Source organism: Pteropus vampyrus, unplaced genomic scaffold (assembly GCF_000151845.1).
Source record: "Pteropus vampyrus isolate Shadow unplaced genomic scaffold, Pvam_2.0 Scaffold17, whole genome shotgun sequence".
NCBI lineage: Eukaryota > Metazoa > Chordata > Mammalia > Chiroptera > Pteropodidae > Pteropus > Pteropus vampyrus.
This window is the reverse complement of record NW_011888798.1, coordinates 12,034,753-12,060,951: the sequence shown is the minus strand read 5'-3', so window position 1 is coordinate 12,060,951 and position 26,199 is coordinate 12,034,753. Positions and strand designations below refer to the sequence as shown.

Sequence of the window (26,199 nt, the reverse complement as noted above, 5' to 3'; positions counted from 1 at the left end):
ATTCCCAGACCAACCTCAGATGATCCTGACACAGGGGTCTGATGCATTACAGCCTGGCTCCCATTCTGCTTTGCATCAGGGACACCGCCAATGCCCCTGATGATCCACGGCTATGGAGAGAGAAAGAAGGGACCTGGTTTCTTCTTCACTGCTTTCCACACTCTTCCTTGACCACATCTGTTCCCCTTCTAATCCACTGTCATGACTGACCTGTCCTATCAGACTCATCAGACACTGCTCATTCCAAATGTTTATTGTCAACCATTTAGCTCATGTGTGAGGTGACTGGGTTAGAGTCCAGGACACTCCTAGATGTGATCAGGCCAGTGCTAGTTTGTCCACTGCCCACTAAGGCAGTTTCCCCTCACTGGCCCTTAAATATCCCACGGGGATGGCTTTTCCTGTTTTAAACCTTCATCGGATATGGTAGATTTCTATTGCAGATGCTGGCACACTTTTCTGTGACGGGCAGATAGTAAATATTTTGGCCTTTGCAGGTTATGTAGTCTCAGTCACAACTACTCAATCTCATATTTGATCATGGAAGCTGTCACAGCTAATACGTGAACATATGAGTGTGGCTGTTCCTATAAAACTTCGTATACAGGAACGAGCTGTATTAGTCAGCTCAGGTTGTCATGACAAAGTACCCCAGACTACATAGGTTAAACAATAGAAATTTTTTCACAGTTCTGGAGCTTAGAAGTCTAAGATCAAGGTGCCAGTGAATTAGGTTCTTGGTGAGAACGCTTTTCCCGGCTTGTAGACAGCTGTGTCCTCATATGGCCCTTTCCTCAGTGTGTGCACAGGGAGGGAGAGAGCCTGGTGTTTCCCCTCTCTTATAAGGCTACCATTTGAACAGGACCAGGGCCCCACTCTCATGACCTCACCTAATCCTAATTACCTCTTAAAGGCTCCACCTCCAAACCCCATCACACTAGGGCTTAGAGCTTCGACATATAAATTGGAGCGGGGAAACAATTCAGTTCATTACACGGGGCCAGATTTGGCCGAGGGGCCACAGTTGGTTGACCTCTGTCCTTTTCTATCAAAATCCAATCACCTTTCCACTATGAAATCTTATCCTTTCCACCCACTCTGTCTTCTCCAGTTATAGGAGAGAAGCAAACGTGGTACATTTTTGTTTGTTTTCTTTTTCTTTTCTTTTGACTTTTTTGTGTTTTTTATTCCTTTGTATTTTTATCTGTTTTTTGGAACATTTGCTTTTTGAAGAATATCAAAAAAGATTTCTCTGGGCTTCTAGGGTGTCAGAGCTACCTTACCAAAGGCCTTCGCTAGTTTTACAGTATTTGTAGAATCATATCTCCATATTTTAAAATGGACCTGTCTCTTTGGAAAGTGTGCTCTTTGGAGCACATACTAACACCACAGTCAGCTTGGAATCCACAGGCGTGGAGAGCAGTGGCTGCATTCTAACAGGAGACACAGCCATGGCTTAAGGGGAAAATGAGAAAGGCCAGGCAAAGTTGGAAGCCTCTACCTGAACAGTGTTTCCAGCGTGGGCAGGATGGAGGTCTGTTGAGTGAGACTTGCATTTAGGGGGCTTACAGTTATTAAATTTTAAGCCATAATCCTGCAGAAAAACTGAAGCCGACCCCCCACTTCCACCCCCAGGTTCTGTATCCGTGCTGCTGTCTCTAAAGAGAGTCATCTCTCTCTGACTTCCCTGTCGTAAGTTCCTAGGTCCTTTCTTCAGTGTTTCAGGTATAACCAGAAGCCGCCCCATTTGTGTAAGAAGCCTCTTTAGTTTCAGCAGGTCTTGTTTTATATAATGTCCTTGTTTTAACCATGGTGGATCCAGAGTGTTGCTTGGATTTTGTTCTTATTTTCTGCTTTTCAAGAAGCAAGGGAGCCTCGTTAAGGCATAGTATGCAGTCATGCGCCTCATAACGATGTTTCAGTCAACGGTGGACCTCATACACAACAGTGGTCCCACAAGATCATAACGAAGCTGGAAAATTCCTGTCATCTAGTGACGTCGTAATCACTGTAACATCGCAGCGCAACACTACGTGTTCGTGGGGATGATAGTGGAAGTGAACCTACTGTGCTTCCAGCCATATAAAAGAATAATACACACAATTATGCACAGTACATAATACTTGATAATGATAATAAGTGACTGTTACTGGTTCATGCATTTACTGTACTTTTTAAATCATTATTTTAGAGCATATTCCTTCTATTTATTAAAAAAAAAAAGTTTGCTGTAAACAGTATGCCGTGTCAATGGGCAGCAGCCTCATACAAACGAGAAGAAAAAAATTAATGATTTTGTTTCAGAAAATACCATTTTCAAATGAATTTATATTGCACAAGAGATAATTTTGGAATTAACGTGGTAATGTCACTTATTTTCAGTATGGGCAGTATGAGGGGCTATTGTTTAATTCTTTCTTTGATGCAGTATTTCTTGACAGATAAAAATGACACAGGCTCAAAATCCCATTCATGGTTGCTGGCAAACACAATGGAAAATGATATTTGATCATAAGGTAGGCAAAGGAAGTTTCAATAATGAATTGAAATTTTTAGTCGTTTTACCAATGAAAATCACCTGAGAAGAATCACTAACTGTGGAATATAAAGATATACTGGGCTGAGTGCTGAAAGATCAGGGTTTTCCATTCATTTCTTCCATCAACTTCTGAGTGTTGAAGAAATCTTGATCCTTTCATTTAGTGGCCTCAGTTTCCTCATCTCTGAAAAGGGGTGGAGGAAGCTTAAGTGGATAATACCTACATTTTGTTTTACTTCTGAAATAATTCTTTACCCAGCAGAAAGAACATAAACCCTGGAGTCCAAGAGACCCTAACTAGTATTCTTGCTGGAGAGAATGGAATAATGTACTTAACTTCTTTAAGCCTCAGTTTATCCTTCTGAAAATGGAGAAAATCATACCTATCTAACAAAGTAAAAAGATTAAGGATCAGAATTAAGATGACAATGTACACAAAGCTCCTTTGACTCTGCCAGTCCATAGTAAACAGGGCTGGAGGAGGGAAAATTCATGATGAGCCTAGAGTATCTTATCTCGTGGGGCCAGAACTAAGGAAGTGTTCAAAAAAGGAAGAGCCATGTTGAAAAAGCACAGATGTCAACCTCCCAGTGGATAGCTGGAGCAATTGGAATAACGAAATAAATAACAGTGCTGGGTTAGAATCCATAGAATAAAGTGAATATCTATGAGTTCATATTAACATAAATCAATAATTTAATAAATAAATGTGTGGAGGAGAAGCGACAGTGCTTCCTTTCATAATTTCAAGTAATAAATGCAGAAGGAATTAGAAATTAAGATTGGAACACTACAGTTATAATTGGTGAGGGAAAGACCCACTGGCAGATGCTGAAATTATTGAGCAAAGTCTGAAGAGAAACAGGATATTTGTACAATTTCAAATGATCTCTTTTAAGTTATTTATTAATCACAAGAGGAAAACAGTCACCTTATAGTGGAGACACCCGGCAGACACCATTTTCATTAAGTGATCAAAGTTAACGTCATTCATCCCTTGATATGATGCACTGAAAAGTGATGACACATCACCTCAATCTAATCATGATGTGGATGAAAAAAAGCGGGGTGGAGGTGTCTACAGGAAATGACCTCATAGGGTGATCTGATTATAAATTCCTAACTGGGCAAGTCCCAGTGGGCAGTGATGCCCCAGGCAACAACTTTACTAAAAGTCTTGTGTTTGCCTTAAGCAAGCCCTGTCCATTGTTTCTGTGCATCTAGATCAACACTCCTTTGAAATGCCCCTTTCTAGACTTTTCCTTATAATACCTGACCACCCTTTCAGACCCCTCAGGGAGTACATAAGTTTAGCTACCCTCCTAATTCAATCATTAGTTGCTTCCTCCCACCTTCGGGTAATCTTCCCTACCTTCCCTCCTTAATTTCAAATGCATAAAAAGAGACTGTTATTCTAGGAAGCATTTCTCAGTCTACTGAGATCTTGTTTCCAGATATATCCTCTGTTTAGCTCAAAAACAGTTTTAAAAAATTCTCTACAGGTTTGGATGTTCTTCCACTGACAACAGGAAAACATCAAGCCAACCCAAACTGAGGGACAGTAGACAAAAAGCTGACCTGTCCTTTACAAAAATTTCGAGATCACAAAAGACAAGGAAAGAGCAAAGAGCTGGCAGTGATTAAAGAAGAATAAGGAGACATGACAACAAAATGTAATATAGGATCCTCGATAGGATCCTAGAACAGAAAAAGGAAAAACTTGTGAAATCCAAATACAAACTATTATTTAATAGCATCATATCCATGTTAATTTCTTAGTTTTGATAATTCTATTATGGTTACACAAGTTATTAACATTAGTGGAAGCTGGTAAAGGGTATATGGAAAATCTGTACTATTTTTGCAGCTTCTCTATAAATCTCAAATTATTTCAAAATAAAAAGTTTTAATAAAAGACATTAGTATGGGTGAGGAACAAGTCTATATCATTTTTTCTATGTTCTACACAAACAAATGCTTCAGTGAAACACACCTGGCCACTGTTCATGCCGATGACCAATACCACGAGTGTGACTGTGTACGTGACAGCCATAGCCCCAGACATTTGTGCTATTTAACTACTTCGCTCACACCTCACAGGCACTAGGGGCCCGAAATGACTATTGTTCAGTGTGATAGGCTTGAAGGAAGATTAACTGAGAATAATTTTCTCCGATTTGGATGTTTCCTTCCATAAAAGGGAACTCAATTAGTGCAACCCTTGACTCTCTCAACCTCTACTCCCTTTTCTCCAAGGGAGATGGAGCAATATATCTGACTGGCAAATTTGGGAAGAATAAACTGGACATTCATGGTCATCCCCTTCCTTTTCCTTCTTTGGAGTAGCTCATAGCAGACAGGTATTCTGCTCTGAGCCTCAGATCAAGAAGCTTTCCATATCTGGCCTTGTGTGTGACTGGGTGAACCAGCTAATTTGAAGATGCTAATTTGGAAGCCCATCTGATTTTCATCCCAATGCTATTCCCTCCAACCTAGTCGTCCTTAGTAACAACGGTGATATTTTGACCTCGTCTGCCTTTTTCTTTGTTTTGTTTCTCAGAACCTGGGTGAGAAAAAAAGAGTGATAACCACTGGGCATTCTCTAGACCCCACCAGGTTCCATTTGCTTCAGGTTGCACAGTGTTCCTAGAACTTAATTCGATTGTGGTGATTCTCTGTGGGGTTAGGAAGTATTTTCCAATTAATCTTCTATTCCAAATAGCCTCTGGGCTCTGAGCATCATAAACAATCATCACTTAACATTGTTTCTGCTGGGCGAGTTGAGCTGCATTGGGTCAGAAAGAGGATACAGAGCATTGTGCTCTCCTTGCCCACCAGGATGTACATGCAATTTTGGGCCGTCACAGAGAGTCTGGGGCTACAGTTCTATTATAACCTACTTTCAATAAACATGCTTTTAAAATAAGTTATTTTCCTAGTTTTCTCACTTTAATCTCTGCCCCATGATCAATTAAAATAGTGGCATAAAGCATGTGTTTTCTCTTTATGGACCATCATGCATTTATCTTTTCCAATAGTTTCCTTTGTCTCTGCTCTTTGTTGGTAAAGAGATGGAAATTTCTAAACAGAGTCTTTAATAGTCCATTACTTTTCACCTCATGTTATGTAATTTAGTTTTAAAGTCCAACTTCCAAGGCAAACTGTTACTTTTGTGAATGCTCGTCTGGGAGTGAGACTAATCTTTCTCTACTCAAAAAATAGCCAACACTTATTGCACCAGAGTTATGATTATATCACAATAAATACTCTATGCAGGACTAGAAACAGCCCCTCAAAGAAAAATGCTTGGAAACGGGTAATTGGAATGAACTATATGCATTTTCACTGAGCTTTGAAAGAAACTGCAAGAAAAAAGATCGATCTATTCCTAAGTAATTTTTTTTTTCTCTTAAAGAACACCAAATAAAGAATTTAGACAGTCTCTGCACTCTCATGGGAACATCTCCGGGAGAAAAGGCTAATCTATATGTATGCCTCGTGATGGTCATGATGAACACCGTTTATTAGGCAATAAAGAGAGGATAAGACCTGGAAGGTAGTTCTTTTCTGAACAATTTTGCATTCTGGCTCTTAACTACTTTTCTTTAGCCACGGACGTGAACACTTTAAAAGTCAAACAAGCCCTCTCTGTTTGAACTGCAGATGGCCACAAGAACCAAACAAGAAAGCTAACAATCCACATTTTAAAAGGCAAAAAAAAAAAAAAAAAAAAACCCCAAAATCCCCTAAAACAGAAAATGCCAAGTTCTGCACTGCACATCCATGCTGATGCTGAGCCATCAGTCCACTGGGGCCCAACTGGTAGAACCAGAAGTTGAGAGTGATGCTCAGGAGTTGCAATGACCCTTAAGAGTGAAAAATAAACATGTCTGTTAAAACAACAGCCACAACAACAAAATAGACATGAAACAACATCGCACTAGAACATTCTTTTCCCTCACAATAGGGATGTGTTACCTTCATTATCCTGAAGCTTTTGATTACTCTTTGCAAAAGTTTTTTGGTTGAGTTTAATTTTCAAGGCTGTTAACTACTGATGCCAACTTAATTATGGCACTCAAACAACCAAGCCATAATGTATGATGCCAATTGTTAGTTTTACTTTAGTTTCACATTAGATCTGGACTTCTCTGCTCGTTTATAACTTTCTGAGCCAGAAAGTTTTCTGCACAGTCACTTGCTTTTCCTCAGCTCATATCTTTGTTCCCCTGTTTGCCAAGGGGCATTGAGGGAATAGATATTTATGACTTATTATCTCAGTGTTAACAGTGCCCTTCAATGATTTATAAAACTGCTCTTGCATTTTTAATCTTGAAGTCTTTTGAATTATTGTTCTGAAATGGTAAGATTAACATAGTGGGGCCCAAAGATTCATAATCAGTTTCTTGCATACAGATTAACCTAGGCAAGAAAAAAAAGCATAGTTCTTGGTGGCATAACGGCTCCAGATGAGATGAGTCAAGAGTATCTAAGCATTTAACCCAAAGTACCCTTGTATTTGTCACTATGAACATGGCATTCTTGTCTATAGAAAAATATCCTCATACTAAAATTTAGTTATACTCTTTTATCACAGTATGCAGTGAACCAAAATTCTGGAATGTCATGTACATCTTGAATTAAACTTCAGGATATCACTTGCTAGCATACGTGTTTCTTTCCCTTACCAAAAATGTGGCAATAATTTATGATAAAGTTCTTCTGATGACACATTTCGTGTTTGTTTTAGGCAAAAGGGTGAGTGATGTTCAGGATAGCAAATCATCCTCCTTATTTCTCCAGAGGACCATGGAAGCCCTGTGTTGGAAATTTTCCAATTTTGTGCAAGGATTTCTCAAAAGGTGATTTGGCAGATACTGACAGTGGCCATGAAACAATGTTCTGACAAATGAAAGATAACCAGAATTCTCCTGAAGGACTTTGAGAGAGCTCCTATTTTCTTATTAAAAGAGAAAGCCGAAAAGCTCCTTAATACTATCTCCTCCCTTTAACTTGAATAGAAGTAGCCACTTTATGACCAAGAGGCAACAAGCCTATACACAAAAAGTCAGCGTGCTTAGAAAAGTGAGTAGGAAAATGGAGAACCTGGGTCTTTGATGACATTACTGAGCTATGGGAACAACACCAAGACCACCTGTTTCTGGACTGTCTTGTTAGGTAAATGATAAATGTCTTTATGATTTAAGTCCCTGTTACTTGCAGCCCAAAACATTCTTAAGTGACACAGAAAGTGAGGTCTAGGGTAGAGGCAAGAACATAAAGGAACTGAGCACCAGCGGTGGCTGATTAAATCTATGCCCCATAGACGGAGGAAGGGGGTAGACTGCAAAGCTCCTTGATGCCCAGGGGCCATTGCAGCCAGAGCTCCTTTGGCTTCAACATAAGACAGGCACCCAGGTTTTATGACAATGATGTTAATGATATTCAACAAGCAGGGCAAGAATACGAGCAATCAGTTGGAGTCTTAGAGCCCAGCGAAAGTGTTAAGTGCAAGACAGACAGTGGAGTGGGAGAGCAAAAACATGTTTTTTTCCTACTTCTCTCCGTGGTTTGATTTGCCCAGACTAAATGGCCTAGAAGTACATTCTCCAGCTGAAAGTCTGGATTGCCTCTCTCTTGTGGAACATATTCATTTGTATTTTTAACTTGAATCTCCTGTGTGAGAGAGGCCTGGGTGCGGGGTGGGCAGAGGTTTTCTAGGGGAGTGTGATCATGTAGGGACATTTGCTTTCCCCCTAAGGGAGTTCATGACCAAGGTAGATTAAATAGAGTTCCAGATAACTTAAACCTTCAGCTGATAGTATTGGCTGGGTGGTGACCCATTTCCCAGCTGGCTTGACTACGAAGTTAGCTTAGTGTGTGTGTGTGTGTGCACATGTGTGCATGTGTGTTTCCAGAAAACACTCCTATTCAAAAGCACAGCCAGATCAGCTTCAAAGCAAGCTGACAAACTAGAAAAACTGGGGTGGATTATATTTCAGAGCTGTTCTTTAGATAACAACTGTTACTAACAGGGGAATTAGTTTGCTATTTCTAGTTTAATTAAAAAGCAAAATGTATATTAAACTTATATTTATTTTACTTTTCTTCTTACACAAGAGATTTAAGCTCCATGATTTCTGGTATAATATTTTAAATTGCTAGTAAGTCTGTTTTAGCTTGAAACTTGATTTCAAGTACACTCATTCAGTAAATATGTACTAGGGGTCTACATACCAGTGAGTGGGTGGTTGTATCTGTATGTGTAAGAGGCAGGGAGGAAGAAGAAAGAAAGGGGCGGGTGGATGGGAGGGAGGGGGAAGGAGAGACGGGGAGAGAGAGACAGACAGACAAACAGACGAATGGACAGTGTCCCTTCAGATAAAATTATCAGAACATCTTTCTGTCATCTGTCATCACCTACACCAGGAAGGCCAAGTCTAGCAATGCCTCTCAAAAGGCACAGGTGAGCAGGGCCCCTGGTCGGCTTTTACTCACAGACCCAGGTTTCACAGGGGTTGGCTTAGATCTTAACCCACTCTTAGGTAAAACATCTGCTTCTCACCAACTTTATTCTTCTTTCTCTTTTAACAGCCAGCAGCAGGCTGATTAGAAAGTAGTTCTGCCTTTCAAAGAAAGTTAGCTAACTCTCACTCTCCAGGTATGGCTCTGCGCACTCTCTGCCCTTTCTTTCTTAAGGCAAGGAAATTCTAGGAAGAATCTTGGCTCGCTTTGAAGCTGAGATCCCTTTACACTCCTAATTGGGATGTCTTCACTGAGTGGTAAACTAGTCAACTGCCTGGCTTCTTGTTATTTATGAACAGATTCTCTGAAAGAGATCTGGAGACTCAGGTGGTTTGCAAGATTTTGCATAAACAATAATAACAGTGCACAAAAACCATCACCCGGTATCACTTCACACTACTGCTTCCACCAATGCTCTTTGAAAAAGCCTTGGTAGAGGATGAGTGAACTGCTCTGCACATTTGTATTCCTGCCCAGTACCGCACACACGGACCACAGCGGGCTGAGCACCGTGCCTGGCGCCACCCGCCTCTGGCTCTGTCTCGTCATTGCCCCGCTCTCCCGAACAAGTCCACGAAATAGAAAAACATAAAAAGCTATTGTCCATGTCCAGTGAGAAATGAAATGCACTGGACCAAGTATCACAACTTCCTTAAAATAATACAACACTTCATCACTTTTGCATCTGGATTTCTCTCATGGTTTGCAAAATCATAAAGCTCGAATCGACATTTTGAACCATGAGCACTGCTTTATTTTATTTAAACACATTCTTTCAAAAACAGCAATTTATTACAAACTATGGTTTCACCGTACCTAAAGTACTTAATTCAGGTCATCTCCAGCTTTGCTTTGTACTATTGGAGGCAATCGGAAGATTGGAAGCAATTTATTAATAAGAGAACATGACTTACAGCTCTGGCCCGTGAAAACAGTTTCTGAACCACAGTGTACCCATAACCTATGGGTTTACTATGAAGAAGTAGTATTAATGGCATATAGCATAATTCCTCTGTTTAGTTGCAGGCTGATTCATCATAGATTTGATTGAAGCTCCTAAATTATAGATATGGCCTTTTGTGGAGTGTCCAGGGGAGGAAACACATTATCTTTTATCTGTAGTTGTCTTCCCCACAAAATACAATCCCTTCTACCACAACGAAAACTACAAGGCAAGGAAGAATCCAGCTTATTTTTTCAAAAGAGAGTAATAGAAGAAAGGAGAGTTCCGACTTTTAGAGGAGTGAGGAGCTCTGCCTACGATAAGGATATAATTAGCAATTTGATTTGGGAGAAAAAGGCTGGACTTGTGCTTATTCACTGCGTACTCATCATAGATGACCAACTCATGCCAGAATTATATCTCTCTAACCAAAATCTCTCCCCAGAATACCTCTTAACCTGCTCTACCCTCAAGCCTTCTCAAGGGAAGAAAGAGAAATGGACTGATCATAAAGTTAAGCCCTCGGGAAAGAAAACTCTCTGCACCACAGTCTTCTCATCTGTGAAGTTATAAATTAATATCTCTCTTCGCCGAAGAGGTGCATGATCCTTGAGGGCTGTGATCTATGGGTGAGGCCAGATGTTGAGATGAGCAGCTGGCATCATTGATAAGAGCTTCAGGAATCAGAACTAACCCATCCAACTATCTGAGTATTCTTGTGATTAACATAAATGAATTCAAGTTCCCTTCATTAAAAAGCACATTAACTCTTCAATAGATGGCAGTGGATGGAAAGTGCAGTGCTCGGCACAAAGCAGATGCTTAATAAACATGAATTCCATTCACCTCACCGGAATCACTTGCTCTTGTACAGGTTTTTACTTCAATGCAACAAACCAGCTAATTAGCCAATGAAGTTCCAAGGTTCACAGCATGCCCCAACCTGCCCCACTTGATAAATCAGGGATTTGTCAAACCTGAGCTTTCCCTTGAGATCCCTGCATAAGCAAAAGGAAAGATGCCTCTCAAAATGGGAAGGGAAACAGATGAACCTTGAAACAGTATCAAGCAAAAAAAAGTCACAAAAAGCCACATATTGTATGATTCCTGTTATATGAAATGTCCACAATAGGCAAATTCATAGAGAAAGAAAGTAGATGAGTGGTCCCCAGATTAGTGACTGTTAACAGGTACAGGGTTTCTTTTGGGGGTGGCAAAAATGTTCTGGAATTAGAAATATATCTGGAATTTGATTATATTTACAACACTGAATATATTAAAAACTATTAAATTGTACACTTACAGGGTAAACTTTATATCATGTAAATTATTTCAATAAACTTATTAAAATGCAAAAATATATATATATACGTACATACATATATATATAAAGTGGTGTTATAATAATTGACAAAATTTTAGGTAAGGGAAAGGATTCGAATTTCAGTCTCACTATTGTATGATCGATCCTAAGCAAATTGCTGAACCACTCTGCATCTCAGATTCACCAACTATCACATTGAGCTCACTGTGAACCTTCTAGGCTAATTATGAGGATCCTATTATAAGGAACTAAAGATTGAATTCGAGGATTCCCTCAGTCTGAGAAATGAGGAAGTAGTGTACGAAGTAACTTAGGCTAAGCTATCTGAGTCAGCCTTCACAGGCAGGTGTGGATAATGGATGAAGCAACTTCTGGTGAGCATTCCCACAGGTTTCCATCTTTAGAATTCCTTAAGATGGTTATACTGGCAGCATTTGTCTTTCTGTATCTCTCAAGAAAACAGATGGCCTGCTTCTACATTTTATAGGGGACAAAGCTAAGCCCCTGAGACTTTAATCTTTTCAAAGTTACCAAGCATGGGAGCCTGGAACATGAGTATTCTCTTCCTTAACAGAGCTGAATACCCCTTCTATTCCACAACTGAAATCAAGGGATGGGATGCTGAATCCTTCCACATAGTGTGCTAATAAACCTTTGCCATGTCTGGGCATTAGAACCTAAGTCAGTCAATCATTTCGGAAGTATGAAAGAAAAAAAGAAAGAGGCAAGGAGGGAGAGAGGAAACAGCCTGTAGATTCCTATCTTTTTGTTTTAGGAATATAGAAGGGAAGATTTCCTTCTCAAAGTTCAAAGGAAACGGTGTGTTTTGTTTTCATACTTCGTTTCATTTTTCACTTGGGAAAGAAAACCCCAGCTTTGAAGCCTCTCTGTTTAAACTCATTAGGAAAACCATCAATGACGGAAGCTTTCATGAAGTCGTAGTGGGAGGAATTAGTGTTATGGGAAAGCCAGATCAATCTTCAGATGTTTCATCTATGGAGATGCAAGGTCAGCCTTAGCTGCCTGTTCAGCTGAGAAGTTAACACAAACAAATGCTTCACTTACTGGAGACTCCAAGGGACTACAGACATTTGATGTTCATCCTCCAAATACTTCCTCAGAGACCAGATATGCCCACTCCATAAAAGAGATGGATGCTTCTCCAAAACTAAGCGAGTGAACTGATTGGAAAATGTCTGGCCCTGAAGAGAAAGCTGTTAAATGTCCCACCAGAAAGGAGGTAGTAATATTGACATTTACCATACAGAATCTTTTCCTATGTAATTCATAACTTTATTGAAGTTGACACAAAAACCTTTTTAGCAGGACCAGTGTTAATATATGAGGATATCTTTCCTGACATCTGGATCTTTTTAAAGTTTTTTTTAACCCGTTGAAATCTTCTTGGCAAAGTTAAAATAGTGATTTTTTAAATTTGTTTTTTGCTTTATTCTTAGAGCATAATCCATAGCCTATCTAATTGATTCAAAATGAATGTGATGAAAGCAACAAACAAGACAAACCAAAAAAACTCATGGATATAGACAATTTAGTGGTTACCAGAGGGGAAGAGGGGAGGGGGAAAGTAGATAAAGGTAAAGAGGGTCAAATATAAGGTGAAGGAAGGAAACTTAATTTTGGGTGGTGAACACACAATGCAATATACCTATGACATGTTATTAAATTGTACACTTGAAACCTATGTAATTTTATTAAACAATGTCACTCTGATAAATTTAACAAAAATGAATTTGAGGGTGAGAAAGTACGGATTGAAAGTGGGATGTCCAAAAGGGAGATGACAGAAGAGCACTGGTAGGAGAAGGAAAGATATAGGGCAGATAGGAGACTGGAAGATTAACGGATATCAAGGTGCTCTTAGCAAAGCTGTTCTGGATAAAGAAAATGTTAGAAAACGCCTTCGTGCCTACAGTATAACAGGGATAAGTAATATTCTGAACGAAGAAGGGGGATTTAATATTTTCATGTTTCTTACAAGAATTATATGTGTATGCAAATATATACAGATGGTTGGTCCCCAGCTTATGATGGTGTGACTTATGACTTTTGACTTTTGATATGAAAGCGATGCCTTCAGTAGAAACCAGCTAGGCTAAGCTACGATGTTTGGTAGGTTAGGTGTAGTAAATGCATTTTCAACTTAACAATATTTAAAACTTGCAATGTGTTTATCAGAGTGTAACCCCATTGTAAATTGAGGAACATCTATACAGAAAAAAAATGTAAAAATATACACACATGCATAGGTATGCACATGCGCACACCTTAAAGAACTCAGGTATAAAGGAACTGTGACATAATATCGATTAGCAGAAGTAGCCCTTCTTTCTGCAAGCCCTCCTGCATGGCAAACTCAAGCCTAATATTTTAAATCTTGGTGACATTAAGCAGAGAGCATCGACTTAAGAAAACATAGGCCACAGTTACCTTTCCATTTCTTTCTATTAAGAGTAGATGACTGATATTTTTAGGGATATCAGGACCTCACTTGCTATCTCTTATTTAGCTCCTGAGAAAATAAGGCATAAAATTAACCTATCTGAGGCATGGAGCCATCCCTGCCCAACCTAATGAGCAACTAACTAATCCAAAAGGAAAATGCCATTGCTTACATAGCCATAATGTAGATGCAACATGGCATATAAATCAGGAACTCTTGTATTGCAAAACAGACAAATAGATTAATGCCTGTTGCAAAGGATGGGTGAAGAGATCGATTAGGTTACTGATTCAGACCATGAACTTTCTCTCAATATACTGCATTTAACTTTTAAATAAGGTTTAGGAGAACCTGTAACATTTTGCTCACTGACAGAGCTATATTTTACTAAGAGCAGAAATTGGCTAGTCTATAAAAATTAAATTATGCCCCTTTCATTGTATCTAGTCAAGAGGAAAAACTCTAATTACAAGATTGCACTGTCAAGCAAATATGAACTCACATTCTTTACATTCTGGTTTTAAAAATTCAAATGGCGGCGGGGTGAGGGGGGTGGGGTCGTCTATTTTGAAATGAAAATCATTTGAAATTTTTTTTAGAGTGCAGGGAAAAGCGAGAGCAAAAGAAATGTCATTACCAAGGGTACTGGTAAGTAGCCGCTAACTCATTAAGTGCAGAGCTTGTGAGAACAAATCATTCGTTATGCAAACATTTAAATCTCAATTAGCAAGGACAATGAAAGAAGGGGAACTGGAACCAAACCTTCCTTTCCCCATAGCTGTGACTCAGTACTCCAGAAATGACCACTAAGGAGATAAAGAGCAGAGGAAAGTAATCTCAGCACCTAATAGGAACACCACTTTGGGGAACAGGTAAAGGTTAATTTTAAACGTGCTCCCAAACTGAAAATTAAATGTACCTGCCTCAAAATTCGTAAGAGCTGAGTTTGCAGACTTAATCCAGAAAGAAACGAAGGCCTAGGCATATTGTATCGCTGGTAGTTTTTGGAAAGAGAATGTCTTTCATTACTGCTTAATGTCAAACTTGCTTGGTTCATTAAAATCTCTTAGTCCATCTAAAACCCTGGTTTTTCTATAGTACTTATGAAAAATGTCAGTCAGCATAGCACTCAAACTTTAAAAATCCTCTGGTTGGTTCTCATATTCTTTCAATATCCACTTGGTGGCCTGTCCATGCAACCAGTTCATTAAGCCTGTTAAGGTGAATTTGGCAGACATGAAAATTGTCTGAGTCTTTAGCACTTTGCCTGGATAATCTTTTCAGACAATCCTCGAGGCACATTTTACTATACAAGGCGGTAGCCCAGGAAGCTGGTGCCTCATAGTAACAGCTGGCTGGTGGACTTGGACCAGACATCTAATTTTTCTGGCGCTTGTTCTCTTCCTCTATAACACATACAGGTTGGTCCAGATCAGCAGTTCCCAACTTAGGGGCACTCCAGAGTCACTTGGGGAGCTTATAAAAGACCCGTGGTCAGGTATACCACAGACTTGGATTTGGCTTCTAGGTGATGGAAAGGGGTGGGGGGTGGGGGGGGGTGGTTAGGGCCCAGGCACGTGGATGGAATTGGACAGAACTCCCAGGAAGATTCCCATGTGCACTCTTAACTGTGAGTCACTAGGCCCTTTCAGCTCCGACACACAAAAGTTTTCTGAATAATATATGTTAGTGATCAAACAAACAAAAAAATCGGATCGGACCGTGATTCCTTAGTATCGTTTAACAGGCATTACTTCCTCCAGAGTGGAAAATGTGACCCTGCGGTAGAATTAAATTCTGGGTTCTGGCCTCAGAAACAAGGGACTTAAAAGAGAACTAACAGTTTGCATGAGATACTCCAAGTAAAGAGAGGAGGAAAGAGCGTGAGGCACAGGGGCTACACCAGAAGTCAGCTCTTACTACTGTGATGATTGTTCTACACTGTGGTCACTTAACAAACAATCAGTTTAGGTTGGCTCTCCATTGCTGCCAACGAGAGGAAGGTTAATAGTCATTTAAATTGATTGGTCTCTAACAATTACAAGGGGATGAAAACGGAAGTGCTTTCAAGTATCAGCCCCTCTGTACATCATTCTTTTGACACCCGAACATGAATTGGGCTGCTTTCTACTGAATTTAGGCTCAGAAATGCACTGTTTCCTCATTCACAGAACTCAAAGCCTTCTCCCTCCATAACTGGTTTTTCCTTTGAACTGGTTTCTGTTTCTCAAACTTCACAATTGAGACTGCCTTATTACTTCAGTCTCTGTCTACTCCTTGGCCTATGACATATGGCCAGAGGAACCTGGTTTGGAGACAAGGTGCCCACCTTGACTGAGCTAATAGCAACTTCAGGCCAGGCACTTATGACCATCTTTGCTAAAATTTTCTGTGAATAAGATAGGTGAGTGGCCTGTTAGGAACCAGGCCACACAGCAGGTGAGTGGGGGCAAGCTATCAAAACTTCATCTGTATTTGCAGCCACTCCAGCTTCACTGCCTCAGCTCCACCTCAGATCATCAGGCATTAGATTCTCATAGGAGCACCAGTCCCTGGTGCCAAAAAGGTTGGGGACCACTGGCCTAGAGGATTCCGAAGAAGTTCCTAATAAAGCCCCATTTTTTTGTGTGTATGTGGCTGTAATCTACTGCCTGGAAGAAAGCTGCAAATGTTCTAAAGTAACAATAAAGTGTTCAGAGTGAGTCTGACTAAAATCATAGCAGTCCCTCTGGTAGGACAGCATGCTTTGGCTCAGGTAAAACGCTCAGGAATGAAACGCAGTAGAAAAGAAAACTTGTCAAAATCATCTATATCAACTTTGACTAAAGAATCATCACTAAGTTTATTTTGTTCTGTCTTTTCAATAGCCAAATCCCATATGACAAAACAATGCATGCTGCTCTTCTTGGGACAGGTTACTCTTGAGCACAATTGTATTTCAGATTTCCCAGAAGAGCGATTTTAGTGAAAAGAATCCACATCTAGGCTGATAAAGACCTACACAGTACAGCCTTTAAAACCACACACCACATCATTGCAATCATGAACGATCTGCTCCCCCAAACACCGTGGTTAGCCACAAAGCATTTCCAGGCTCTTCTCTGAGAAGAAATCTTTTCCAAGGAGCTGGCTTTAAAACTATAGCCCTTGCTTTAACTTGCCAGTGGGTTAAGGAGGTCAAATAACAGTTTTGGTCCCTTCACCCAGCTCTGTGGACAGTGCAGTTCAGCAACCTCAAAGGAGCAGGGCTTTGGTTCATTCAGTAGCATTCACTACATGAGGCTATTTCCCATTTTTTCAATATTCTTAAAATGACAAAGTCTCTGTTTAGAGATTTGACCCTGGAATTGAAGCTGCAGTTCCACCCATTTCCCCAAAGTTCCAGTTGCACTTTTGGGGGACTTTAATATCTGATAAAACTATTGGAAGCAGTTGGGAGCTCCACCTCAGTGAGAAGATTCTGGTCAGCAGGTCAGAGTGAATAAGCAGAGTTTGCTCTCACAAGAATCCCTTCTTTCCTTGCGTAATCTCAGGCCCTCTCACCAGCTAGCCAGTCAGCCACTAAGCTTGTGGGGCTGGGAAACACATTCCTTTGAAAGATCTTGGCAATTTGTGCCCGGAATTTGATGCATTAGTTCTAAAATTAAATAAAGATCCTGTAGTGTTCTTTAAAGAAATATGGCATGGCTCTATGACAAAACACATTTTTCAAGCTCTGACCTCTGGGAACTTTAACTAGCTTCATATTTCAGGCTGACATTGCTCACAGGCTACTGTCTAGTTGCCCAAGCAGAGCTGGTTATCCATATATTTTCCAGCCTCAGGATCAGCTTTTAGCAAAAGGAGGTGAGGGGAGTAAATAAAAAGAGGAGAGACACTCATTTAAATGCACTTTCCCTCCCGAGTCCTTTGGGGAGAAGCCCTGGTAATTAACTCTAATGAGATTAAAGTAACTCGGAACTCTTCATTTTCCCAGCACTGTAAAAGTAAATCTGCGATAACCAGGGTGTACGCATTAAATCAAAGTCAGTCCCTTTTCCTGTAATTTAATGGCTCTCTCACTCCTACCGTCGGCCCAGGCTAGAGAGGGGAGGAGGAGGGCTGCTGAGCTCTTACCCGCACTTTGCTCCATTACTTCTTTCTGACACATGTCTTGAACGTTCACTGTGCAGTTCACGATGAACTCGGGGGAGGAGCAGTCGTTGTTCAGCTGGAATTCTTCACACTGGTAACACTGGATCTGCAGCGCTAAGCCTGCGGGACAGACGCAGGGGCGTTCAGATTCAGCCCCCAGAGCCCATTCGGGAAATCACGACCCTCCCCCACCCCAGCCAGTCGCAGGGGTGCCTTCGGCTCCGCACTCCTGGGTTTCCGAGCGAGGAGGATGTGGCTGAAGCCAGCAGAGGGCGGCGCCGGCACCCAGGGTCCTGCAAGATAAAGTGGAATTGCGCCCACGACCCCTGGCCCTACTCTCCAGAAACAGAGTGGATGCAACACCACACCTGGCCTTTCTCCGCGGAAGTTGAAAGGAGGGGTGTACAACCCCGAGAGCGAAGTAGCTTCAGAGACAAGCATCAGATCCTTTCTAAGCCAAAGAATTTGCCTAATTGTTAATTGGTTACAAATTACTTAATTACTATTTTGGCACCATTCGCGATTGCGTTCCCAGACGTCTTTTAGTTTAATTTTTGAAGTCGGCATTCCTGTGCTGTAGCTCTGGGGCTCCCTAGGTGACCTCCCGGGAACCCGGGAGGAAGTGTCGGACACCAAGTGCTGCTGCGCCCTAAGTCCCCGGCCTTTCTCCGGGACGGTTCCTGCAGCAGAGCAAGGGTGGCCGCAGCGACTGGGGAGGGTCGTGCGTGTGTGTGTGTGTGTGTGTGAGTGTGTATGTGTGTGCGCGCGCGGGCGTGCGCGCGCTCGTGCGTGAATCCTGGGCCGCGACACCATAGCCTTTTCTTCCCGGTTATCAGGGCAACCTTTTGGCTGGGATCCCCGTTCTGGGTCTCAGCAACACACAGTTCTGTCGTGAGCTAATCCCGCACTGGAGAGAAGGAGAAAGACGTTTTTCGCACCTCTCATCGCTCCAGCTTGGCTGCTCCGCTGGAATCTACGAGCTCCTGTCTAGACCTAACTCTCCCCGCTCTCGCGCAGATAAGCTTGGTTCCCAAGGTCCCCATCTCCCATCCCCAGATCCTTCGCGCTCTGAGCGCAATAACCCAGTCCCCGAGCGCCCCGGCCAAAGGCTGCCCAATTCGCTGCTCACCTGTCGGCGGCGCCACTCCTACGGGTTGCTAGAGACGCCTGACAACTTGGCGGGGTTAGAGGCTATCTCTGCCTCTCTCTCGCCGAGGCCCCAGCACCACTCCCGCCTCCCAAGCCCAGCTTCTTTCGACAGTTCAGCTCGAGCATCTGCAGCTCGAGTCCTTCAAATTCGCGACTCCAGCCTCTCCACCAGCAGCGTGGGACTCGGAGACTTTCCCATCTAGCGCCTCTGGGCACCAGCCGCCTCCAAACTCCCGCCGGGCAACCTCTACGCAGTTCTGGGAGCCCAGGGGCAAAGGGGCCGGTGGGTAGATGCGGTGCGCGCGTCTGGATGGGCTGCTGGCCTCTTTGCCTTACCTTGAGGCAAGAACAGTCCGCAAAAAGTTGCAGCGATGCCGAGGACCCACATCCTCCCGGAACCGCTGGGCCGGGAGCAGGCAGGCGCCTCAGAGGCGGCGACCGCGGCGGAGGCTGCCCGGGCCGCAGCGGCTGTCGCTGCGGAGGCTTCTGGGGCTCGCGCGGCTGCCGCCAAGGCGACCGCCGCCGCCAAGAGGAGCCGCAGGTGCCGCTAGCGGCTCCTGCATCGCCCGCGCCGGGGCTCCCGGCTGCGGGTCGCCGCTCCTCTCGCTCAAGCTCCTGGACAGAGCGCGGCGTCTCCGGAGTTGATAGCTGAGACTGAAGGAACTACTGGCGATTCGGAGCACCCAAAAAGTCTCGCCTCTTCTCCCACCTCCCACTCCAGGCACCACGTGATGGTTGCCGAGTTGGGGTGGGGGTGGCGGCGGAGAAGGCTGGGACCGTCTTTCCACGTCCCCACCCCTTCCTATCGCCCTACTCTCCCGCCCCCGCACGTCCCCAGGACGGGGACGCCAGTGGGAGAAGAAGAATGTAGTTTCCAGAGGGCGGGGGGAGGCTGGAGATTGGGGAAGCGTGAAGAGGGCGCCGCAGGTGCCGCGGGAACTGGCCGGGCGCTGACTGCTGGACCTGCGAGGTGGGGTCGGAAGACTGTGAGTCCCGTGGGCCCTCTGCGCACAGGTGCGCATTCCCCACGACCTCAGCGCCTCGGGGCCTGGCCGGTTCCCAGCTGCTGACGGGTTCTCGGCGGCAGCGTTCGGCCCACTCAGCTGTGGCTGGCATGCGGCGGGCCAGGAGCGGCTGCCGCGAGGGGGGCGCGCTCCCCTGCATCTGGCAAAGTTGTAGGCGCCCTAGGGTGTCCCGCGCAGCTACGCCTTCTTTTCCTGAGAGAAGTCCCTCGGTCATTATCAGGCTTTGCTTCAGCTGCGCCAGGGTGGGCAGGGTGTGACGATGCCCCTGCACGGACTGGCGCGCTAGGTTCGGGGAACTCTCCTTTCATCTGCCTGTGCGCACCGCTGGAGGGTGCGGTGACACTGCTCTAGTAGTTTAGCCTAGGAGAGGGCTGCTCCGGGGACAAGAGCCGCGCGAGCTCTCACTAAACAGCAAATTGGGGTGAAGACATCTGCTCTTCCCTATCCCCTTCCTCCAAAAGGCCGGGCAGTTTGATTTTGCTCTCCTCAAAGCCATAGGTCATTAGTATATGCTCCCGCGTCCGCTCCTGGACTGCGCCTTCCCAGCCCAAGACTCGGTCGCCGGCTGCCCCTGCCCTCTCGCTCCCCTAATTCCTCCTCTCGGGTTCCAGCGACCCACCTTGAGTACTGCTGGGGACACCACGATGCAACGCTCGTTACGTTTTCCTTCCTCGCCACCGAACCTTGCAGCAGGTGGTACCGGAGCCCGCCCGCCCGCTGGAGCGCCTTGGTGCCCCCGCCTCCAATTCCGCACGTTCTCACTCGTCCCCCCAAATCCTAGGGAGCATCCATTTCTGTGGAAAGAGCTTCATAAGCTTTGCCCCCTCTTCACCTTCTTCTCCTCCGGACGCTGATCATTTATTTCCCCATCCTGCCGGCAAAGCAGGTCTGGAAATGGGCTTAAGTGACTTTATTGTAATTCCTCTGCAGAGATGATTTCGTGTCTCCCTCCGGCTCCCTCTCTCCCTTTGCCCCTCTCTGCCTTTCATTTCTAGCCAGTTAACCCCTCAGGGGGACTGCAATGCTTTGGCCATTACTCGTTTGTCTGCAGACTCTAATCTGACATTTGGCTAAATTACTATCTCTAGAGCTAGAGGGCCAGTTTATTTATTCCTTAGGGGAATTTGTCCTTGGAGCACGTGTGAGATTCAAATAACTGGGCCAAAGGCTTCTTGAACAAGTTCTTTTAAGCTTTTAGACAGTGCGATTGTGATATAACTTTTATTCAGAAATGAAACAAAAGAATTTTTAAAAGTCTGAAAGACAATGACACTACATAATTTTCATTTTAAGACAACAAAATTCAAATATAACAAATTGCACAAATTTACCAAATAACACTGATCATACAATACTCTTTAAAGAAACAAGTGTGTACTAAAGTAACCATACAGATCCTAAAAATATTTCTATTATGCCTATTTTACAAGCTCCTGTACAAAAGCAATTATAAATAGTTCACGTCTAGAAAAAATACACATAACCTTTAAAATAGAATTTATCCTTACATATAAACAGACTTTGTAGAAAAAAAGGATATTAAAAAGAATTTTTTGTAGCACCAACCACTTTAATTTTTTTTAAAAAAGTGAACATTTCAAATGGAAATTTGCTTTCATTCTAGATTTCCCAGATTTTAATATACAGCAGAAGGGTAAAAATCAACAATGTTGAGAATCATAGTGAAGCATTAAGTAGAAGACAATGTACGGAAATGCTTGGAGGGAAAACCTGCTTTTGAAAATAGAATTAGGTCACTTCTGATACACATCCGTTCTGATCAGTGTCACACTCAGTACCCTTTACCTTTTTCAGTAGAAGTAGAATTACACTTATTACTAGATTCTGAATATCTCCGGCAACAATATTGAAATTGCACTAGAATTAAAGTTCATATCAAATCGAGATTGTGAGATTACAATGAGCCCTCTGTTTGTTTGTTTGTTTGTTTTGGCAGGCCCTTTTTAAGGTTGGCAGAGTGTACCCACAAACAATTTGAGGACTAGGACAATGAATTGAACAAAAACTTTAGTTGGAATTTTTAAAAAATATATTATCAACTTCTAAAAGACTTAGAACATCATTTCAAGAGCATGGCACTGCTTCAATTTATTGCTTTTTGTCGTTGTTGCTACAAATATAATTTCTTTTCCAAAAAATTTACAACTTCTGTACAAGTATTCAAAAAAAAAGTGCAAAATTAAGACTTTTGTATCATGGGTGTGTTTACTTTTAATCCTCATAAAACACGACAAATAGAGTCCATGTTTATTGCCCTGTCAGAGAAGAAAGCTCCAGTGGGTTGCTTGCTGGGAATCTGACAACATAGACTCTGTTGAAATAGTTTATTGTTGTCATCTCTACCTGCCCCTTCCTCACCCCTGTTTCTTAAGTGCTCCATTTCTGGCTCACTAAGGGAAAAAAAAAAAAAAGTTCTTTATGCATCATTTGAACCCTGACTTGCACAGGAAGAGAAGCTATCGTATAAAGAATCACTCAAAGATTCCAAATTGTCTACCCCGGGCCTGTCTGAATTACTCAAAGATGCCTCTTCATTTTTTTCTTTTTCTTCCTTCCGTCCTTCAGCCTTGTTCAGAGAGTTCTTCTCTTTTTCTAATAAAATCATAGTATTGCTGTTGTATTTATGGAATGACTCCAGGGAAATTTTAGATAATCTATTCTCAGGATCTTCTTTTGTTTCTTCAACTTGTTTCAATTTCTGCAATAAAAAGAGGAAAATATTAGAAACATATTTCTTTGGAAATCAAGTTATTCGGTCCAATATTCAATTATTGTCTGTATAAAGTACAGTTTAAAGGGATAGAGAGAACCTACAAGTCTTTAACAAGCTTCTAGTATAATTAAATGTAATAATAAAGCCAATTTTAGGGATAAATTAAGACTTTAATCATTTTGCTGAGATAAATAGGTCCCAATTTGCAAACCAGTTAAGTGCCCCTTAATTTCACTTTAAATGGATCCATTTGAAAATTTTCAGGTAAAGTGCCTTATTTTTCTTAATCAAAGTTTCTAACTACTCACTTTCCTTACAAAGTATTATTAGTTATCCTGTTGCTAACTATGGATGGGGATTGAACTTCAGCCAGGAGTTGTGGTTATATGTAAAAACCAAACCAAACCAAACCAAAACAAAACAAAAACATACACAAACCCATAAATTGCCAGGAAATTTAAGTACATGTTAAACTTATCAAAAGCATTGTCATATTCATATGCTGTCCTTCTACAAGTCTTAAGATATTTGAAAGAGATCTCCAGGTCAGTGGGTGTAGATTCTGGAAGGCCCAAGGTTTAAAAATCATAGTGACAGATCTGTACCTTAGTAACCACACCCCTATAGAAGGTTCTAGTAACACCAATTTAAACAGGGATATTTTAGGATGTTGCTGGTAGTCTCCAGGACTTTATAAAACACTGCAGTCACATTTAATATTTATTGTAGATAAATCCTATAAACATGAATATATTCTATTTGCTCAAGTTGCTCCTAAGGTCTGAGGTGGGAGAAGAGAGGAATTAAAGCCACTAACACATTTCTCTTCTTTTCCTCTTTCATGCAAAAATTCCATTCAAACACAAGGAAAAAGGAGGGACAGGGGCTTAGAGATGATAACAGCATCTACCATGTGAAAGACACCAAACATATGTTATCTACAAGCCTTTCAGAAACCTGCAAGTTACATGTCTCCATTTTAAAGAGGAAAACAAGGCTCAGAGTGACAGCGTTATTTGCCCAAGGTCCCTCAGCAAGTGAGAGAGAACAGGATTCGAATTCCTGTCTGGCCGTCTTTCAGGCTGTTTCTACTAAACAACGCTCTTATGTAATAAAGGACAAGATGTCCTGTCTCTTCTGGTTTCATTTTGCCACCCGAAAATTCTACTTATATAGCTTACCAAACCATCTCTATCATTACTCTCCAAGGCTCTAGCGTATGTAGTTTCTTTCCCCAACCCAAGCCCCACATCATTGTTAAAGGTACAATGAGAAAATGGTGTTTTGATTTTCACATGCTAAATATTTAATAGAAAGACAAAAAGATACAGAAGTAGGTGGCTTCAGTGTTCTAAGAGCAGGCTCAGACAGAGTTTCTCTCTCTGCTATAGGAAATGGCATAATTCTATGGGAATACTTGAAAAGCATCCTTGAAGTTGTGCTTACTTCATTATACCATTAACGTGCAGGAGTACTACTCATAGAACTAATTTTCCATCTCAGGTGGCTACCTTGAAACCAGAGGTGGGCTGAGGAACAGATTCCTAGCCAACCACAGAAAAGTGGCTCCATAATTAGGAATAACTCCAGGCAAGAGTCCCTATCCATGTCACACCAATTTTTAGGCATTTTAAACAATTATATAATGCTAAAAATACATGGAGAGAGTAGGAAATACTTTGATTATACTAATGTACATAAATAAAAGTCATTCAATATGATTTCCTCCTCACTTGAGTATCTTCTCCCTTTTTCTTCATTCAAGAACCACAAGCATTTTCCTTGCCAATTTCTAGTTCATGAGGACCATTCAATAAACACTTATTAGAGACACTATCGTGATGTAGGTGGAAAGTTTTGGTGTGAGGATATACAGATGAATAAAATTGTGTTTTGCATGTGTGTGTGTGTGCGTGTGTGTGCGCATGTGCATGTTTGCATGGTGGGGGGGAGTTGGGGCCCTGGAGGCAGACAGACCTGAGCCTGAATCCTAGCTTTGCCCTTTCACCGGCTGTGTCAGTGCCCAGAAGCATCCTTCCTCATGGGTGTAAATGATGATGAGACATACCTTTTCAGGACTGATGTATTAGAAATACAACACCTTAAGACCACAGCACATAGTAATAGGGGCTCAATAAATAAATAATAGTAAGACAGGATTCTTATTCTAGAACAGTGGTTCTCAAACTGTGTTTTCTAGGCCAGCAGCAATAGCATCCTGTAGGAGCTTATTACAAATGCAAATTCTTGAGCCCCACCCAGACTTATCTACATCAGAAATGGCGAGGCCCAGCAAATTTTAACAAGCGCCCAGGTGATTCTGATATCTGCTAAAATTTAAGAATCAGTAGTCTAAAATAACTTGTGGTCTTGGAAGAAAGATGGACAGGTATAATTCAGTGTATTAAGGTAGAGATGAGAAAATAGATGTATTTACCATTAAAATGCCCATTGCCTATTAGACACAAATAGTGCGTGTTTTTTAAATGTTTCATTCTTGTAGGTTTGTTTCTTTAGTTAATTAAACAACATTACTCAATTAAATACAACAACACCTACACTGGCCAGGGAAGTGATGGAAATAAAAAAAATGGCCTTTTAAGAAAAACCACATGGCCTTCCCAGTCTTCCTTTTATTTTCACAGTTTTGCTGAGAGGTCGGTACAGGAATATTTTTGACTGTAAGAACGTCAGTGCTACAGTGACAAAGAGCGCCATTTGGCATTCAGCCTCAGTGTTAGGGAGTGATAGGCGGTATTGAGGGCTGTGGTCAGCTTAAGAGTGTGCACCTAGTTCAAAGGCAGGAGCAGCTACAGGCATACCACAGAGATATTGCAGAGACATTGCAGGCTCAGTTCCAGACCACCACAATAAAGCGATTTGTAATCTTTTCCCTGGTGGAGGGTCTTGCCTCTAATTTATAAAAAATGCAACATCTGTGAAGTGCAATAAAGTGAAGCACAATAAAATGAGATATGTCTGTACTTAAATCTAGCTTATTGCTGCTGTGCAGAAACATAGGTCCAGATCTCTTGATTTTAAACATGAATCATAAATCTAGAACAATATTTCTTATATTTAAAATCCTTTGATTTTTAATTATTTGTTTATATTAGAAAAGACAATAAAAAATAACAAAAACCCCACTATGTATGTCAAGTCACAATCTTTGCATTATTCAGATTTGAGCTAGAGATCATATTTTATACTTCTTTTTTATGTCCTGCCTAACCCCCTCATCCGCCTTCCCCCACTATTTTCTCCCTAAAAGCCTAGACCAATGCTAAATTGTCAGTGGATTCTTAATGGAGACTTGATGATGGATCCAACTTGCTCTAGCATCGGCAGAGTCTCAGCTGTTGGCT

General features: G+C 42.0%; 2 protein-coding genes across 4 annotated transcripts in view; both read right to left on the bottom strand.

Moving 5' to 3' along the window:
- The window catches only part of LYPD1 (LY6/PLAUR domain containing 1), a 31,740-nt gene extending 11,868 nt beyond the window's left edge, over window positions 1-19,872 (bottom strand). Inside the window, exons 1-3 of one of the 2 annotated variants that reach the window (XM_023527520.1) lie at window positions 19,578-19,872; window positions 19,412-19,450; window positions 17,909-18,046 (exon numbers count right to left, since the gene is read on the bottom strand). In XM_023527520.1, the coding sequence (XP_023383288.1) occupies window positions 17,909-18,046; window positions 19,412-19,450; window positions 19,578-19,638 (238 nt within the window). In that variant the 5' untranslated portion in view covers window positions 19,639-19,872. Of the gene's footprint in view, window positions 1-17,908; window positions 18,047-18,294; window positions 18,616-19,411; window positions 19,451-19,577 lie in introns of those variants that run through there. The other variant, XM_011354513.2, reaches the window with a different exon arrangement.
- A 1,433-nt stretch (window positions 19,873-21,305) lies between these two features.
- NCKAP5 (NCK associated protein 5) overlaps window positions 21,306-26,199 on the bottom strand; it is a 720,600-nt gene continuing 715,706 nt past the window's right edge. For both annotated transcript variants that reach the window (XM_023527517.1, XM_023527518.1), the window contains one exon: window positions 21,306-22,819. In XM_023527517.1, coding sequence (XP_023383285.1) covers window positions 22,803-22,819 — 17 coding nt within the window. In that variant the 3' untranslated portion in view covers window positions 21,306-22,802. The remainder of the gene's footprint in view (window positions 22,820-26,199) is intronic.